The sequence below is a fragment of the Mus caroli genome, chromosome 7, assembly GCF_900094665.2.
Source record: "Mus caroli chromosome 7, CAROLI_EIJ_v1.1, whole genome shotgun sequence".
NCBI lineage: Eukaryota > Metazoa > Chordata > Mammalia > Rodentia > Muridae > Mus > Mus caroli.
In genome coordinates this window covers 103,564,695-103,583,240 of record NC_034576.1, presented here as the reverse complement: position 1 = coordinate 103,583,240, position 18,546 = coordinate 103,564,695, and the positions used below count along the sequence as shown (strand labels likewise).

The following is an 18,546-nucleotide window of genomic DNA, read 5'->3' as shown; positions in this document are numbered from 1 at the left end:
TCAGGAACAGCGTGAGGCCTACATAGGGCTGTGGAGAGAAATTGTACCTCAGGTCCCCATCGAGGACCTCGCAGTGTATGCTATACCCTGGGTCTGGGATGGGCCAGGCGTGTTGTGGTCAGGGATTTTCTTCTAGGCTGAGAGATGGGCCAGCCGGGTTTAGCCATCAGAAGACAGCCTGGAATCCAGCCAGGAGAGCGAAGGCTACCTCTTGCTTCTTTCACAGCCAATAGATTTCTGGTTTTTTACTACTGCCCCTGCTGGGGTCTCAGTCTGACCCCTCTGGGCCAACAGATGAAATGTGGGTTCATGCAGAAATCAGCCTGGCTTCATTTCTCTGCCAGGATAGCAAGAGCTCTAGGTTCAAGCGCCGCCTCTTCCTGTCTGCGGGGCCCTGGCACCCTGTCTGCCTCTCTGGGCCTCTGTCTCCTTTTCACTGTGAGTTTCATGGCAGTCAGGTGGTGCCTGGGCTGGACTTGTTCCTCTCAGACTTAGCAGTGAATATTGATGTTTGGCTCGGGCCACGTCTAAGCCGTTAGTTGGAACACCTATACATGGCATGTGGCCCGGGCTCCCTCCCAACATGTAGGCCGGGCTTTATGGATATGCAGGCTGCCAGGCTTCGTGGCGCAAGGTAGTCCCAGGTACTGGGAAGCTGAGTAGGAAAAGTTCAGGACCTGCCACAGCTAGTTCAAGGGTAAACTGGCCAGCTTAGTGAGACCCCTTATCAAAGTTAGAAATCTCTAGAGGAAGCCAGGTGTGGTGACTCATGCTTTTAGTCCTAGCACTTGGTAAACAGAGGCAAGAGGGTTTTTGTAAATTACAGCCTAGCCAGGGCTACATAGTGAGACCATCTCTCAAAAAATAAATGAGCAGGGGCTAGAGGTCTGGCCCGGCAGTTTAGCACTCGTTGCTCTTGCAGAGGACCTGGATATGGGTTCCAGCGCCTACACAGTAGCTCACAACCATCCACAACTCTAGTTTCAGGGGATCCTGCACCCTCTTCTGGCACCCGAGAGCACCAAGCATGCATGCGGTGCACAAACATGCATGCAGGCACATGCGTGTGAGAGCGCGTGCGCGCGCGCACACACACACGAAATCTAAAACTGTTTAAATAAATTAAATAAAAACAAACAAAAGAACACCATAATGGAGGAGTGCTTGCGTGGCCCTGGGTTCAATCCCTGGCATCACTGGAACAAGCCAGAAGAGCAAGTTTTCAGTGTCCTGTGACTTCACTTCTGCTAGTGATCTGTGTCCAAGAGAGTAAGTAACAAAGGTCCATCCAGTCTGGAGAGGAGGGACCATGGGCCATGGGCCTCATGCTGTGTGCAAGAGTGTTTGCACCATGTTGGAGGAAGAGCCTACCAGATGGACAATGTTGTGAACACGCGCTTTGACAGATATCATCTGACACATCACCCCGGGGTGACTGTGAGGACAGGAGGCAGTAATGGAAAGGACTCAGTCCATGTGGAACACATGGCAAATGCCTTGAAAGCGAGGGTGTGTTGCTGTTTTCTGTTTGGGATTATTTTGAACGTAGCTGGTTTTGATCATTATTGAAAGACCCTTCAGTTTTTAACCTCTGCCTAGAACCCCATGGTTCATTACCATGGATTGCTGTGCAGTCGTGGCTACAGATAACTAAGGGGCCACACGGCACTCTGCCTCTGAAGCAGGAAGGCGCTTTAGCTCCTTAGGCCCCGAGCTCTCCCTCCAAGCCCCAGAGCTCATCCTCCAGTGACAGCCCCACCCGGGGCAGCCAGTCCCCAGAGATCTCAGTGGCTTGGACATTTCCCTTCCAGCTGCCTGTGAGGCCTGGGAACTGAGAAACCTTAAGAGGCCTCTCCTTCCAGAAAGGAGGGTCTACTGAGGGCAGGAAGTGATCTAGGGAACCAAGGGGAGTGGATGGGTAATGGAAAGGGTGGTAGGAAGCGGGGGCCCCCAGGAAATGAAGTGTCTTCCCCAATCCACATACTAAGTAGCGTAGCGAGGATTTGAACCTGAAATACACAGCTCCATAGCCAGCCATCTTGGGCTCCATACCAAGAATCCTTTTGTAACTTTTGTCTCCTTGATGACAGAGCATCAGAGGTGGCAGCAGCCATTGGGAAGTAGATGGCCTATAGGCTGCGACTGTGTAGTACCAACTCCACTTTCATGGATATGGGTGGGGTGGGAGAGCCAGACAGCACATCTGGGTTGTCAGGCACTGTAGTCCTTGATCCTGGCATGGCCCGTGGCAGCATTGTGTTCATCTTCCAGAATGTTCCTGACTCAAGGGAACCTGTTTATATCATTGACTCAGAAAGAAGAGACCAGAGAAAGGTGACTTAGGCAGCCAGTGTGTCTCGGAAGTGCAGGAAGCTTGCAGGCTTGAAGACAGCCAGCTGGGTCCTACCTTACCAGCAGGACGGCCTTGGCCTCTCAAAGCTTTCCTGGTTTATAAAATGGGAGAGTTACAAGAAACAGAGCTCTGGTGTATGTAGGTTGGTGGTTAAGGAGCAAGCAAGATGAATCTTGGTCCCAAGACCCATGCAAACAGCATTTGTCATGGAGAGAGATCCTCCAGGCTCCCCGTGGTCCAGTGTGGGCAGCTCGGGGGTCCAGAGATCTTTTGACAGAGACAGCTGGGCAGGTCTGCAGACCCTTCCCATGAAGCCTGATGACACCTGCTTTCCAGACCTGTGTCTCTTAGGAGCTGTCTTTGCTCTTTTTGATACGGGGCTTCCCTGGTTATCAAAAATGACCTTGAATTCTCATCCTCCTGCCTCCCCAGTGCTGAGACTACAGGCATGTGCTCCCATGCCACGTATATGCAATCCTGAGGATCGAACCCCAAGCGTCATGCTTATGAGGCAAGCATTGGACTAGCTGGCTACACCCCAGTGGCCTGGTCTTGGGTCATTTCTTTCAGGTCTTGTCTTCCTAACGAAACCCAACATAAACATCCTCCCTCCTTTCCTTTCCTTTCCTTTCCTTTCCTTTCCTTTCCTTTCCTTTCCTTTCCTTTCCTTTCCTTTCCTTCTGGTGTGCAGGTGGAGTGTGCACATGGCACAACGTGCATGTGACAGAGGACTGGTTTTGGAGTTCATTTTTGTTTTGTTTTTGTTCGTTTGTTTGTTTGGTTTTGGTTTTTCTTTTGAGGGAGCTCCGGCTAGTTGGCCTGAGAGCTTCCAGTGATCACCCTTGTCTCTGCCTCCTGTCTCACCATAAGAGTGCTGGGATTACAGATGGATGCTGTCCCATCTGGCTTTTATGTGAGTTCTGGCGATGGACCTTAAGTCGTTGGGCTTGAATGGCCAGTATTTTTACCTACCTAATCATATGCCCAGCCATCTCCCAGTCTAAGACCTTATCTTCAGATTCCTAGCACAGGAACTGAAGAGTTCACTCAGCAGTTAGGAGCACTGGCAATTCCCAGCAACTTCAAGTGGCTCATGACCATCTATAACAGGATCTGATGCCCTCTTCTGGCAGCCAGGTGTACATGCAGACCGAACCCTCATACATTAAAGTCATCATCATCATCCTAGCACAGTGCTTAGCTGGTACCTGGTTGGTGATTAATGAGTATTTAGTAAACTAGTCAAGAGAATGGTGTGACAATCAGAGCAGCAGCCCATCCACTAGGTGCAGTCAGTCGTGTGTTCATCTGCCCCTGACTCAGTGGCCTGTCACCCATCCACGTGCATATTCATTTCTCACCATTCCAGCTATTCAGCCGCTACCATGACTCTCATTAGTCCACTCTAGGTCTAGCCTTTGTCGCATCTGGTCCTCCAGTGGTCCAACAGTAGCTGTAAGGTCTGGTGGGTCTCAGAGGGCAGGTGGAATGAATGGTGTCTGGAGGCAAGCGAGCAGGAAACCAGGATTGCCTCAGAGATGGCTGGGGAAGTTGTCAACAGACCTGGTGGAGGTCGCTAGACCAGGATTCCCTGGGGCTGACAGAGGGTGGTCTCAGAGCCAGGTACCCGGTGGTCTGGTGGGGCTGAGCCCTTTCCTGACTGTTGTCTCTTACCTTCCCCTAACCAAGGAGGGTGTGGACAGCTCTTTGGTGGGGAAGGAAGATGTCTGAGGTGGGATACAGATGTGGTATGGAAAACCAGACAGGTTTTCATACTTAAAAAAACTCTTCTCAGGGATGGCAATATGGCCCAGGTGGTAAAATCTCTTGCTGCCGAGCCTGAAGACCCATGTTCAATCCCCAGGACCCATGTGGTGACGGAAAGAACACTGACTCCCAAAAGCTGTCCTCTGACTTCTGAACTCCACCATGGAAGGGGCACATATACCCACCCCACATATGATCAAATTAATTAAATTCTGTGACCCTACTCCAAACATCCTCAGAGCTCTAAGAGGGTGATTAAATCTGCACCCTGGATTGACTCTCAGAGGAGCCACAGAACCATACCTTGACTTGGTCCTGGCTACGTGATGCCCTCGGCCTCACCCCAGTTGACCCTGTCCTGAAGGGGGCTCTAATGATTCCCTGCCTCAGCCCCTGAGCCGCTGCTCCTCTCCTTGGCATCCTTTGGTTCTCTGCTCCATCAGCACCCCCAGTGCTATGGCAACGAGCTTGGACCTAATTAGCGATTGTCTTAGTTAGGGTTTCCATTGCTGTGAAGAGACACTACGACTCATAAACTCTTACAAAGAAAAACATTTAATTGGGGCTGGCTTACAGTTTCAGAGGTTCAGTTCATTATCATCGTGGTAGGAAGCATGGCAGTGTCCAGGCAGGACATGGTGCTGGAAAAGGAGCTGAGAGTTCTACGTCTTAATCAGCAGGCAGCAAACGACTGCGTCACTGGATGTAACCTGAGCATGGAGAGACCTCAAAGCCACCCCTACAGTGACTCACTTCCCCCATCAAGGCCACTTCTGTCCATCAAGGCCACACCTCCTAACAGTGCCACTTCTTATGCAAGCAATCAAAAGTATGAGTCTGTGGGGCCAAATTTATTCAAACCATCTCAGCCATCCTTAACAAAGCGGCCTTTGGCATTAAGCCTCACCTGTAAGGGGCTGGAGGCTTCCTGGGACTGTCTCCCTGCACCCATGTACTCCTGTGTCTTTTGACCTCCATTCATGCTGTGTTCTAGGCCTGGCTCCTCTCCGGGAGCATCCTGTGAGTGCTTTCCCCGCTGCAGAGGTAACCTTTGCTAAGCCTGGGAGCCTGCAGGGGTGGAATCACTCCTCTGAATTTAGTCCGGCTGATGGGTAGATGGGTGGCACCTGGCCAAGACCCCAAACTGCACTGCCTCTCGGCCACTAAGAAGAAATAATCAGGTAGTCTGAGAGAGGGCCAAATGGAGGCGGAACATTGATAGCCAAAGGTGGCTACAGCGACCAAGCAACCGGCCCCAGTCCATGGGCCTCTGTATGCATGTGCTTACCTCTGAGACCTGGCTGCCCTGCCCGGACACAGGCATTCTTTCTCTCCTCCCCCAACTCGCCCACCCTGATGAGGAAGAAGAGGAGCAAGCTGTGGGGAGGAAGTATGGGCAAGGCAGTGCTTTGGGACGGGAAAAGGCAGGTGGAGTCAGCTGCTTTCTGGCTCTAACCTTGGGTAGGGTTTGAGATCCTTTGGGGGACAGGTGACTGCTTTTCAGCACATTCCGAGGAGGTGCTGGACTCTCAATCCAGAGGCCAGAACAGAGCCTGGCACACCCCCTCCTGGATTCGTTTCATTCAACAGACTGAACGAATGGTTGGTTATTCTGATCCAGGGGGACCCAGTAGACATAGCAAGTCCCTTCACTGATACAACACAAATTTATTAAGCACTACCCAATATTGGCTGTGACCGGTCTGTGCTGTGCCTGCTAGCCTGGGATCCTAGCCCCTGACCTGCCCTTCCAGGAGTAGTTGAAGTATAATTCATTTGTGCCAGGCACAGGGGTACTGCCAGTGCTCAGGAGGAGGCAGGAGAATCAGTGGCTTCTTGTGGGCTTGTTTTCAGTGCTGGGAACTGAACCTGGGGCCTTAGAGTCCAGGCAAGAGCTCTTCCAGTGAAGAATATTCCCAGACCTGTTTTGTTTTGCTCCTAAGACAGGGCCTCTTGTAGCCCAGGCTGGCCTTGAACTTATATATAGCAAAGGATGACCTTGAACTGCTGAGCCTTCTGCCTCCACCTCCCAAGTATTGGGATTATAGGTGTTCGCCATCTTGCCTAGACAGAAGTTATATGCACTTAAAAAAAAGTTCTGGGGACCAGACCCATAACCTCACACAGGCTAGACAAACGCCTTGCCACTAAGCTCCATCCCTAGCTGGGTCATGAGTTTGAGGCTAGCCTGAGCTGCGTAGGAAGGCTCACACAAACAGCATCACAGGAAGAAAGAAAGCCCACCCACCCTTTGCTCGGCTTGCAGATGGCCCCAAGTTCAATCTTCAGTACCGGTAGCAAAACTTAAAGGTGCTAGGGGCAAACTAAGTTGGCGCATTGCCTGCGTGGCATACACAAGACCCTGGATCCAATCGGGGGCATGCTACAAAACAGGCACGGTAGTGCATGCCTATAGTCCCAGAACTGGGAAGGTGCTTACAGAGGAGTCAGAAGTTCAGTGTCCTCCTCCACTACATAGTCAGTTTAATGCCACCCTAGGCTACATGAGACCTTGGGCGGGGTGGGGGCAGGTATAGGTGTCAGGGTCCAACACCCTCTTCCGGTCTCCATAGACACCAAGCAGGTATACATGCAGGCAACACACTCATACACGTAGATTAAAAATATGCAAGTATTTTTTTCTAAAGTTCCTTAGAATGGGGTGTGGAGTCCGGGCTAATAAAGCAGGGCAGGATAGAGGGATGCAGGGACCTCACACTAAAAAGATGCTCAGAAATGTACCCATGCTGGCTGGCCAAGGGGAAAAGCAAAACTATTGAGACCAACCGTCTTTTTCGTGTGTTCAGTGCCTTGGCTTACCAAGAACACTTACTTCAGGGAGCCAGCACTCTCCTGGGAGAAAGTGGGCATCAATCCATTATTACAGACTGTCTGTGGTTAAGAAAACTGAAGATCTTGGAGAACACAGAACAGGCACACAACACCTACCCTGAAGACTTGGAGGGCTTCCTAGAAGAGGTGACATTGTGTAAAACAGTTGAGTGAAAAGACATTGGTTGCTAGGAGAGGGAACCGGCTTAGGTCAAGGCCCCGAGGCAAGGGAGAGGTGTCTTTTCTAGACCCGGAGAGTTGGCTAGGGTGAAACAAAGAAGCATGTAGGAGTGGGAACGAGGGTGAGCCTAGCTTGTGGGATGGAGGTTCATTATCCTACTGCTCAGGAAATCCAGAGAGAACAGGTTGGAGAGAGGGAGTCAGATGCAAGCTTGGTGAGTGTGGGAACCCACAATGTTGAAGGAGGTGGAGCTAGTGAGGGGTAAGGCACAGCAGCAGAGGGTATGGCCCCCCTTCCTGGTGCCCAGTGGGATTTGGTGTCAAAGTTGTTTCTCACCACACCCCAGTTCTACTTAAGTGGATCCTGGAGTAGATTCTAGCCTCATCCTGGCATTTATGGAAGGAGCCAGAAGATCGAGGATCACATTTAAACAAAAGCCAGAGTTAGTGGAGGGCAGATTGGGGGGGGGGGGCTTTTCCAGTGAGGGTCTTGGGGAGAGGCACTGGAAGGGAACAGGACTGGAGCCAGGTACAGAACACTGACTAAGCTGGGGGAGATGGTGGTAAGGATAGGGGTGACTTAATGTGGGTGATTTGCGTGACAGCTCTCTATCACACTCAAATCCCTCTCTCACTGGCTGGGGCCAGTGAGGTTTTCAACCATCCGTATTTGATACCTACATGGAATGGTGCCTGCTTCTGCCATACTGCAGTTGTTGACCAAGAAAGTTCGCATTACTGTGAAAGATGGTGGGTCAGGCTCGTGGGTGTCAGGAATTGGAGATCTGTATGTGAGCGTGCACTTGACCCTACCCTACCCCCGGGCCTGTTCTATACCAGCTCTATTCATTCATGGCTCCTGGGTGTAGATCTGTGTGTGCGCGCTAGTATACACTGTGGACGCGTCTTTATCCGCGAGTGTGTGTGACTTGCGTCCTGAGGCGGGGGTGCGAGGTCCCGCGGCACTGAGCCTGTTGCGGGAGAAGGGGCGGCGCGCAGAGGGCGGGACTCTCCCCCTGCGACGCCGCGCGCACTCCCTGCGCGGAGGAGGCCGCAGCGCCACCGCGGGCTGCGCCCTCACTGACGCTGCTACTCACGCCGTCACCACCACCGCGGCGGGGCTGAGGCCCCCGAGGAGCGCGGGTGGGAGGGGGCCCTCCGACTCTGCGCAGTACCCGCCCCGGCGGCAGCCCGGCCGCATGCTTCAGATGGTGAAGACCCTGGCCCAGTTCACCATCGCGCTGGAAGACATGCGCGATCTGGGCTCGGCCGCCGCCTCCGGGGAGCCCTCCGGGGGCGGGGGCGGGGGCTCTGACACCGCGGAGGAGCCGGGGGAGGCCCAGGTACTGGGAGGCGGAGGGGCAGCCGGGAATTTGGGTCTTGGCCTAGGATGCCGCAGACCCAGGAGATCGGGTAGCGTAGGCAGATGCTGGAGAACAGGGCCTGGAACTTGGATCAGAAACCAGGACCTGCCTGCCTGTCAGTGCCGGGGTTGAGGAGAGCTGACCTCAGATGTAGGCAGAGAGATTGATGAGCCTCCTCCCCAGGGCCAACCGGCACAGCCAACTCTGGCTGCACTAGTCGGGTTGGCAGGGTCAAGGCCCAGGACAGTACTCTCTTGTCAAATGGGTCAGGTGAAAGCAGATTTGTTCCTGGGACACCTTGGGTCCCCAGGAAAGCCAGATTTACAACCTCCCTCAGGGTTGATGGGCCCCAACTGTATGTATGTGCTGAGGGTAGCCAGCACCGCCACTTTGCCACTGGGACCCAGGGGCCTGTCCCCATCCCTGCCGCCAGTGGCCTTTCTGGAAACTGGAGGAGGCTGGGACCAGGGATGCTGCCTTGTTTTTGTGTTTGTCTGGGCCCTGACTCTGTTCCGTTCTATGGGCACAATGGGGACTAGGCCTAATCCGGGTACTGTACTGTGTTTTGTGTACGTGTCTCCAGTGCTCCAGGAGTCTAGGCAAGAGGGCCTATCTCACAGCTGGATAACTAGGCTTCATTTTTGTCTTGATGTGGGGCATCTGGCCTTCATGGCCTCTCTCTGTGAATCTTTCTTCATGCTGTCTTTGGGTTCCACTTACCAAGTTCCTGCCATGTCCACCTTCCCACAGGCCCCCTTGGTCCCCATGCCAGGGTCCTGTCTGTGGCTACTGAAGGGTTGGGGGATCCCGAGGGAAGCAGGCTGAAGGGCTGGCCAGCCTGGAACAGGTGGGCCTGCCGATCTGGTTGACAGCTGCTTCGTCCCTCCATCTCCTGCTTCCCCTGTCCCCCGCCCCCCTGCACTGCTCCCGTGTCAGGACACGTGCAGAGGGTGCTCCACACAGTGACAAGGAGCTGGCCTTGTTTTCTGTGTGTTACCTGACAGCTGAATGACAGCCCACTGTGCTTTGCAGCGGGGAGGAGGCCAGGAGAGGCGGCTGCATTGCAGCGTCAGCTCCCTCTACCCCCAGCCTCCCGGCCAACAGGCTCAGTGCCAGCCCTCCCCCTCAGGAAACTTCTCTGACCATGACCCAGGTTGGGGGGTGGCTGCCCGGTGAGTGTGGGCAGGGGACAGTAGCAGTGTGGCCCAAAGCCTAGTCTGGCTGTCCTGTCGGTCAGAAAACCTCCAGTGAAGTCTCAGGGAAGTGGAATTAGAAGGGACAGCTAGGGTCGCTGTGGTGGTGGGGCACCCCACTGCAGAGCGTGGAGCCTGTGTGGTACCAGGAACAAAGGGGTTTTATTCCTTTTCATGAAGGAGGATGGCAGCAGGGCCACGAAAGTCACACAGTGAGGAAGAGCAGAGCTGGGGAGCTCTGTGGCCCGAGGTTCCTGGTAGTGGGAGAATAGGGTGCTGGGACCCTAGGGCTCTGCGTGAGGTGTCTGAAGAGGCCCTGGGCCTTGTCTGTCACTGGCCGAATGATCTTGGGCAAGTCACATCACTTCTCTGACTTGACTCATCTGTGCAGTGGATGACGCCTGTGTCTTGGACCTGCGTGAGGCTGAAATGAGTTGCACGCACTTATGAGGTGCTGGGGTGTTCTGGGAGTGGCCAGCACAGGAGCAGATGTGGGAGACCCAAAGCTGCTTTCAGTTTTTAAGGCTCCAGAAGCCCTCAGTATAAATTGCCTGCTCCTAGTTGGGGGTCTCTGGGGTAGAGCCTGAGAAACACAGCCTAGCACAGAGCTTGCAGAAGTGGAGTAAGCCAGCCTCCTGTGTCCCAAGGAGACGACATCCACGTCTCCATAGAGCTCAGAGTGAGCGTCACTTCTGAGTGTGCCTCCTCAGTTATCGGGGGAGGAGGGGGAAGGCTGATCCCCCAGTTCCAGGGTCAGAGGAGCAGCAGCACCTGGGGTAAGCTTACCATAGCCAGCAAAGTGAGAAGTAAGCCAGCCATGGTAGCCTGGGGCTCCTGCACGAGAGACGGAAGCATCCCGGGCTGTGTACTGAGCCACAGAGTAAGGCCTTGTTTCAACAAACAAACAAATTACTAATAGAGTGTAATACTAAGCAGCACAGGGACCCTGGGCGGAGCAGTGGCGGTGGCAGGTCCCCTCACTGAGGCACTACAGTAAGGGGTGTCGGGATAAGAACTGGGGAAATACCCAAGCATAAGCCATTCCAGAATCCCCACACAGAAAGAGCATGTTGAATCTGCAGGCCTGATGGCTGGAGCCCCAAGCATGGCCCAGATAAGTGTGTAGGCCCCACACCCTTGCCTAGGCTAGCCTAGAGAGTCAAGTGTCTGTATGGGGTTCTGGAGTGGAGTCCTTGCCAGGATGTAGGCTGGTGGGATGGGTGCTGTCTGGGAGGGGTTCCTGGATACGGTTGGGGACCATGGGAGTTGGCAGCAGGTGAGCTCTGCCGCAGGGAGGGGGTGGGGCAAGCTTAGACATTCCCAAGCTTGCATCTAACAAAGTCTTCCCATAGGATAGAGCTAATACCTTTGACAGGGGCAGGGACCCCAGTGCCTAGTGATGTGGGTGCTGATGCTGAGCAACCTCACAGGACTCTTGGGCCCTGTGTATGTGAGCATCAGTAATTCCCCTGTTCTGAAAAACAAGAGACTCAGTTGGGCTATAGCTCGGGAAGTACAGGGCTTGCCTAGCTTGTGCACCAAGCTCTGGCTTGTTCTACAGCGGTGCATATGCCAGACGAGGTAGTGAGTACCTGTAGCCCCTAGCACTAGGGAAGTCTCCACAGCCTGGTCTATGTAAGACCCTGCCTCAGAGAGAGAAAGAGGGTTGGTGAGGTGGCTTGAAGGGCAAGCATGAAGGCCTGTGTTTACACTCCCAGAGTTGTAAAAGCTGGACATAGTAGTGTGTGTCTGTGACCCCATCAGTGTGTGTGTGACCCCATCACTGTGTGTGTGACTGTGACCCCATCACTGTGTGTGACCCCATCACTGTGTGTGTGACCCCATCACTGTGTATATGTGACCCCATCACTGTGTGTGTGACCCCATCACTGTGTATGTGTGACCCCATCACTGTGTATGTGTGACCTCATCACTGTGTGTGTGACCCCATCACTGTGTGTGTGACCCCATCACTGTGTGTGTGACTGTGACCCCATCACTGTGTGTGACCCCATCACTGTGTGTGTGACCCCATCACTGTGTATGTGTGACCCCATCACTGTGTATGTATGACCCCATCACTGTGTATGTATGACCCCATCAGTGTATGTATGACCCCATCACTGTGTATGTGTGACCCCATCACTGTGTATGTGACCCCATCACTGTGTATGTGTGACCCCATCACTGTGTGTGTGACCCCATCACTGTGTATGTGTGACCCCATCACTGTGTGTATGTGACCCCATCACTGTGTATATGTGACCCCATCACTGTGTATGTATGACCCCATCACTGTGTATGTGTGACCCCATCACTGTGTATGTGTGACCCCATCACTGTGTATGTATGACCCCATCACTGTGTATGTATGACCCCATCACTGTGTATGTATGACCCCATCAGTGTGTGTGTGAGACCCCATCACTGTGTATGTGTGACCCCATCACTGTGTATGTGTGACCCCATCACTGTGTGTGTGACTCCAGTGCTAGAGAACAGAGATCTCTGAGCTCTCTGGCTGCCCAGGCTGAGACAGTGAAGCTCCAGGCTCAGTGAGTAACTCTGTGTTAAAAAATAAATAATAAAATAAAATAATGTGAAGAGCAAAAGAAGAAGACACCTCATTGACCTCTTATGTACACACACACACACATACACACACAAAGAGAAGAAATGGAGAGACTGTGAACACAGACGTGGACAAGAGGGCCAGGAGAAGAAGGGCCTGGAGCCGGGCCTGGAGCCAGGCCTGGTGTAGAGAGCTCTGTGACCTTTTAATGAGACTGGGACCCAGCCTTGTCAGAGCCCTGGTGTTTCCAGCACCAACTTTACTTCCCTGAGCTGAAGTTTCTTCTTCTGAAGCAGAAAGTGACAGCCTCTGCTCTGAGGGATGCTGTGACACAGCCAGGTCAAACATGTCCTCATAGCAGCAAACTGGAACTTGGTATTTTCAGAGTAAGTCTCTAGAGTGGGTGTAGCCCGGAGGCATCTTCCTTTGTAAATATGAGAGTTGATTGTTGTTGGGTTTTGCCTTTGTCCAGAACCTGTTGGGGTAGGAAAACAGGGATCCACTTGGAAGGGTGTGTTTGAGACTCAGGAGAGCGTTCCCAGCAGAGTGCCTGAGCAAGGGTCTGGCAGAATGGAGGTCCGGGATGCTTTGGGAAACTGGGGGACAGGAAGCTGGCAGGGAAGGCCTGGGAAAAGACCAGATGGGCTCTCTCTGTGTTCAGGTGCGCCTGAATGTAGCAGAAGGTGACAGAGGCTAAGGGGAACAAAGGACCACTCACCTTCTCCTTCTGTCCCCGCAGGACATGAGGAAACACGTGACCATGACCCTGCTGGACACAGAGCAGTCGTACGTGGAGTCACTGCGCACCCTGATGCAGGTAAGGCACGGCCTAGGCCTGAGAGCAGCACCCCAAGTGTGGACGCACACAGGTGGGATCACTCACATGGACCGGGGCTGGGTGTGGCCACCCCCTGCAGGGTTGGTGAGACTAGAAGATCCAGGGAGAGTAGGAGTCTCTACCCTAGAGTTACCAGGTCCCCTCATCAGTCCTGGACCCAGTTTTGAGGTGTGCACCTTTTTTGCCCTTTCTGTGACTAGAATTAAATGCTAGGTATCTGAGAGCAGGCCCTGGTCCAGATACAGGAAGCCCAAGGGTGTGGGAAAGAAGAGCCTGCTGAGTGCACACGGGACGCTCTAGAACAGGGCTCTCAACCTTTCTAGGGATGCGAACCTTTAATACAGTCCCTCATGTTGTGGTGACCCCCAACCATAAAGTCACTTTAATGCTACTTCATAACTAATATCGCTGCTGTTGTGAGTCACCATGTAAGTATAGTATGCAGAATGTCTGATATGGGACCCTTGTGGGGGTCACGACCCACAGATTGAAAGCCACTGCTGTAGAGGCATGGGAGGTGCCTGACCAGTGTTCTATCAGGGAAAGCTCCCCAGAGAAGATGCAGGGGGGTGGCTCTGTTCTGCAGAAGGCACGCATATTCAGAGAGCTACATGGTGCGGTGTATGAGGGGCTGGTTCTTGGGTAATGTTGCAGGAGGCAGCAAGGGTCATGCCATGGGGTCTTTGAACCCCAGGAGAAGGATGGGATCACAGTTGGGTTCCTGGAGAGTCATCAGAGGGTTTTGAGACAGGTAGGCATGAGGTTGGACCTGTGCTTTGGGAAGTCTGCATGACTACTGGAAACATAGGTGGCAGAAGAAGAAGCTATCCCAGGGCACAGAGCTCCAGTAAGGGTGCAGACCATAGGAAGGACAGAGGGGGAACAGACACTTAGGAGGTAAGTTCCTCAGGTCATGGGTGGGGGGCGGTGTTTCCAGGAACTGTGGGAAGTGGGCATGAGGTGGGAAGACAGGGTCTATGCTTGGGCCCCTAGCCTGGGAGAGGTGGAGCAAGATGGGGAGGGTGCCTCTGTGGCAGGATGATGGGCTGAGGCTCAGCTGTGTGTGTACAGCAGAGGCCAGAGCCTGGGTGTATGTGCTGAAATGGGGCTCACAAACACAACTGAAGGTGAGCTTACACCCTGCTACAACTCAGGGGGACAGGACATATCCAGAACCACTCACCCTTCCTTCCTCCCCCTTCTTCCCGTCCAGATCTGCACAGATCCCTACAGTACACCAAACCTCTGGGCAGTGCAGAGGCTTCCATTCAGCAGTGAGCCTCAGGGGCGTGAGTCTTTTCCCCAGAGCTCAGGGACTGATTATTCAGGAGAGTGGCCCTCACCAGCCAGACAAGTCACACTGTCACCACCAGAAATGGCTGCTGTGGTGTGTGACATATATGGGAAGTACTCCACTAGAAAAGGAGGGTAATGCCAACACACACTACGGCACTGATGAACCTGGACAACACAGTGCTAAGTGAAGGAAGGGCTCACAACCAACCAGTACTGGATGGCGTGTGCTCCAAGGTGCTTCAGAGATAGAAGGTTGAGTGGTGGTGGCACCGTCCCGGGGAGGCTGGGGCTGGGGAAGGGTGATGTGGGGAATTAGTATTCAGTGGTCCAGAGTTTCCAGCTGGAAGGTGAAGTTGGCATTTACACAACAGTATGAATGTGTGTGTGCTAAGCTGAATACTTAAAACCGATTAAAGAGGGGATAGGAGTGTAACTCAGAAAAGTGCTTATCTAGCATGCAAGAAACCCTGGGTGTGATTCCCAGGCCTGCATAAACCAGATTTGGTGGTGCACATCTGTAATCCCAGCACTCAAGAGGAAGAGGCAAGAGGATCAAAAATACAGGGTCATCTCTGACTGATAGATAATCCAAGGGAGTTCATGAGGACCTGTTTCAAAACCATAAAAGAAACTAGTTTAAGTGACAAATTACATAAGAAATACATTGCCTCTGCTTTTATCAAAATGTCCAACAAGCTAAGAACATAGAACTAGGACTTCCCTGTCGTATGGGCTCGAGGAATGTGAGTCTGGGTTTGGGGTGCCCTGCAGAGACCTGAGGGGTGGGTAGGATTTTAGCAGAGAGCTTGTTGAGGGGAACAGGCAGAGGACACAACCGAAGCAAAGACCAGGACAGTGGAGAAGCCACTGTCACCCCCCAGAAGTGGCTGGTGTGGTTGCCAAGGAGAAAGGCAAGAAGCTCGGCAAGGGCTAGGGGACCCCCAAGATGTTAGACAAGAAGAGAGTCATGCAAGGACCCATGGCCATCCTCTGGTGAGCTGGAGGCAGTACAGTCAGACAGGCAGGCAGGCTTTGAGTCGCTTGTCCCCTACTGGGGATGGGAGTTTGAGTCTCTTCACTTCTTTAAGCGCCTGCAAAATGAGGCTGTTCATGGATTTTCCCGAAGTGAAGATGGAAAGATGGTGCTGCCTCTCATGGCTGTCAACAGGGAGGGGGAACCGTGGAATGCAGAGCAGGCGGGCCTGGAACCAGGATCGTCTGGGCTCCAGGAGGCAAGCAGGCCTGGAGTTGAAGGCACTAAATTGAGATTTCTGGGTGGAAGGGGAGGTGGAGGTGAGCAGGACAGTATTACCCAAGGGCTGGGCCTTCCACAGCCCAGGAGCACAGACGGAAGACTGGTCCCTCCAGAGTTCTGGAGCCTGGCTCTAGTGCTCAAACTTTGCTGCACGTCTTGGTCAGCTGTGTAACCTGGAACAGATGGTGGATCCAGTTGTGCCTCTCCTGCCCCAGCTGTAGAGTGGCAATCATGATAGCACCTGTCCCAAATGCATATCTTACAAAAGATGGGTGTAGCATCTCACATACTGCCTGTATGTGTGTTCATGTGTATCTTGGTGTGTGTGTGTGTGTGTGTGTGTATGCTGCTATTTGTGTATGATGCTGTTGGTGTGTGTGTGTGTGTGTGTGTGTGTGTGTGTACAAGCTCAGATAAAAACAAACAAAATAACAAAGGAATCCCTTACCAGGGTCAGCAGCCAGAAAGAGGTGGGATCTGAACCCAGGCCATAACTCTATATACACCCTTTTCCTGGGTTTCACCCCCATCCTTGAGTTCTGTCCTGAACCCCAATATTTTCAGCTAAGACACCGCCCTTTTTTAAAGCAGCCTTTCTCCCCTGGCCCCCTATGCCCTCTACTCCCTGCTTCCAGAGTTCTTACTCCCTTCTGTTGGACTGTGGAATGGCTTGTATATTTCTTCCATGGCTTATGTGCTCCTTGCTCAGCTTCTGACTTCTGGTGTGGGGTTTCGTGGCTCCTATGATGTGCCTGCTCCTCTGCGGTGTGACCCAGGAGTAAATGGTGTCACTTTTGCTCTGGGAGGAACCACAGATCCTGACCTGTCATGGTTCTGGCTAGTACCGGCCAGAGAGTCCTATATAAGGAGGCCAGCTGCTAGCTACTCAAGTCACCCTGAGCCTTTTCAGACTCTTCAGCCAGCCAAGAGTATTCTGTTCAGCTTTGACTTTTTCAAGTTTGTTTTACAAAACAAGCCAGATTTTTTAAAATGTTTAATATAAATGTTATTTTATAAATGTAACATCACATATGTCTTTCAGGAAACCTCTTCATTTTTTGGCTTGCAGTTGCATCATGGGCCAGTAGAGGGCGATCTCACCATGAAAATGCCAGTGGAGGGGCATGCTGTTTATGCTTAGGAAACACCACTAAATGTACATTTGTGGTGAAAAACAGAAATTTTAGGCACAGACTTCCAGGAGATACAAAAACTTTTAAACTAGTCTTTAGTACAGACCTCCAGTCATTTCAGAATTAGCTTCCAGTGCCCTGCCTACCACTGCTTTATCCTAAAACCCAAGGCTTTCTTATGGTGAATCCAGAGTTTGTTCTATAGAGGGTAGCATGCCATAATTTAATCAGCATCAGGTTTTTTTCCCTAGATGGTAACTTAAAATAACAGTGTATCTTAGATTTGGTGAAATGGGCTTTTGTTTTTTGTGTTTCGTTTGACTAGATGTAAGCTCTGTTAGGTCTTTTCATTGGCTAGTTTTTTGAGAGAAGGTCTCACCATGTAGCCCAGGCTGGCCTTGAACTTGTGGTGATCCTCCTGCCTCAGTCTCCTGATACTGAGATTATAGGTGTATACCATTGTGTTTATCTTTTTGGTTCTTATTCACTATTGTCTTCTCCCTCTTAAAACCGTGCCTGGCAAACTCAGTAAATATTATTAATGAGGTGGTGCTGACTCCTGGAAAGCACCCCCACTCTCCCCCGTCTTCTTGCTTTCCTCTCTCCAAGATCTTTTCATGACTCCATCATGCTCCCCCTGTGCTCCTTCTTGTCCTCTGACAGAGCCCTGAGCTGGGCATGTAGTAGGTAGCATTTGGGGGACAGAGTCTTCCTCCCACTGCCAAGCTCCTGGTCTAACCAGGGAGGCTCGGTGGCAAGTCACTGAGCTGCAGGCCCGGGTGATTCCCTGTGCAGACCTGTGCCTACCGGTGCAGGTAAGGCGAGGGTAGCACTGGAGGAGATGGGCTGACCCTGTGCGTCCTGCAGGGCTACATGCAGCCACTGAAGCAGCCGGAGAACTCCTTGCTGTGTGACCCGTCTCTGGTGGACGAGATCTTCGACCAGATCCCCGAGCTCCTGGAGCACCATGAGCAGTTCCTGGAGCAGGTGCGGCACTGCGTGCAGACGTGGCACGCCCAGCAGAAGGTGGGAGCCCTGCTCGTCCAGTCGGTGAGTGTCCCTGCCTCGGAGGCTGCAGCTGTAGACCTTGACTGGGACCGGGACAGGGGAGCTGGCACTGCTGCTGACCTGGACCTCATGCTCAGATGGGTGTGACATTGATGCTCGCTGCGGTCTGGCTCCTTTTAAAAATAACTGTGGTTCATACCGTCCGGCGCTTTTTGCATGCTGGGCCTTATCCTGCATAGTATATATCCTACGGCCCTGGCCTCACATGTCACCTGCCACACTCCTCCTAGAAGCCACAGCATCCTGTGAGCCCCTCACAGTCCTTCTGTGGTGGCTCCAAATTCCAAAAGAGCCACAAAAGCAAAGTTTAAAACAAAAACAGAACAAAACAAAACAAACAAACAAACAAAGCTGGGTGGTGGTGATACGTGTCTTTAATTCCAACACTCTGGAGGCAGAGGCAGATGCATCTCTGTGAGTTCGAGACCAGCCTAGTCTATAGAAGGAGTTCTAAGACAGCCAGGACTACACAGAGAAACTCTGTCTCAAACAAACAAAACATTTCATTTTATTAAACTCCTGCAAACATAATGTACTGTTTCTTCCTAAATTGGCATTTATTTATATAAGTTTAATTATACTCAAAAAACTTTTAATTTACAATTCCCAAGAATTCTTGACGATGACTGATAAATCATAGCTGAACTCAAATTAAGTGTTACCTTAGAGCCGGGCGTGGTGGCGCACGCCTTTGA

General features: G+C 52.3%; 1 protein-coding gene across 1 annotated transcript in view; it reads left to right on the top strand.

The window, feature by feature from the left end:
- Arhgef17 (Rho guanine nucleotide exchange factor 17) overlaps positions 1-18,546 on the top strand; it is a 56,220-nt gene that overhangs the window by 24,510 nt on the left and 13,164 nt on the right. Inside the window, exons 2-3 of the mRNA XM_021167774.2 lie at positions 13,001-13,078; positions 17,651-17,833. Coding sequence (XP_021023433.1) covers positions 13,001-13,078; positions 17,651-17,833 — 261 coding nt within the window. The remainder of the gene's footprint in view (positions 1-13,000; positions 13,079-17,650; positions 17,834-18,546) is intronic.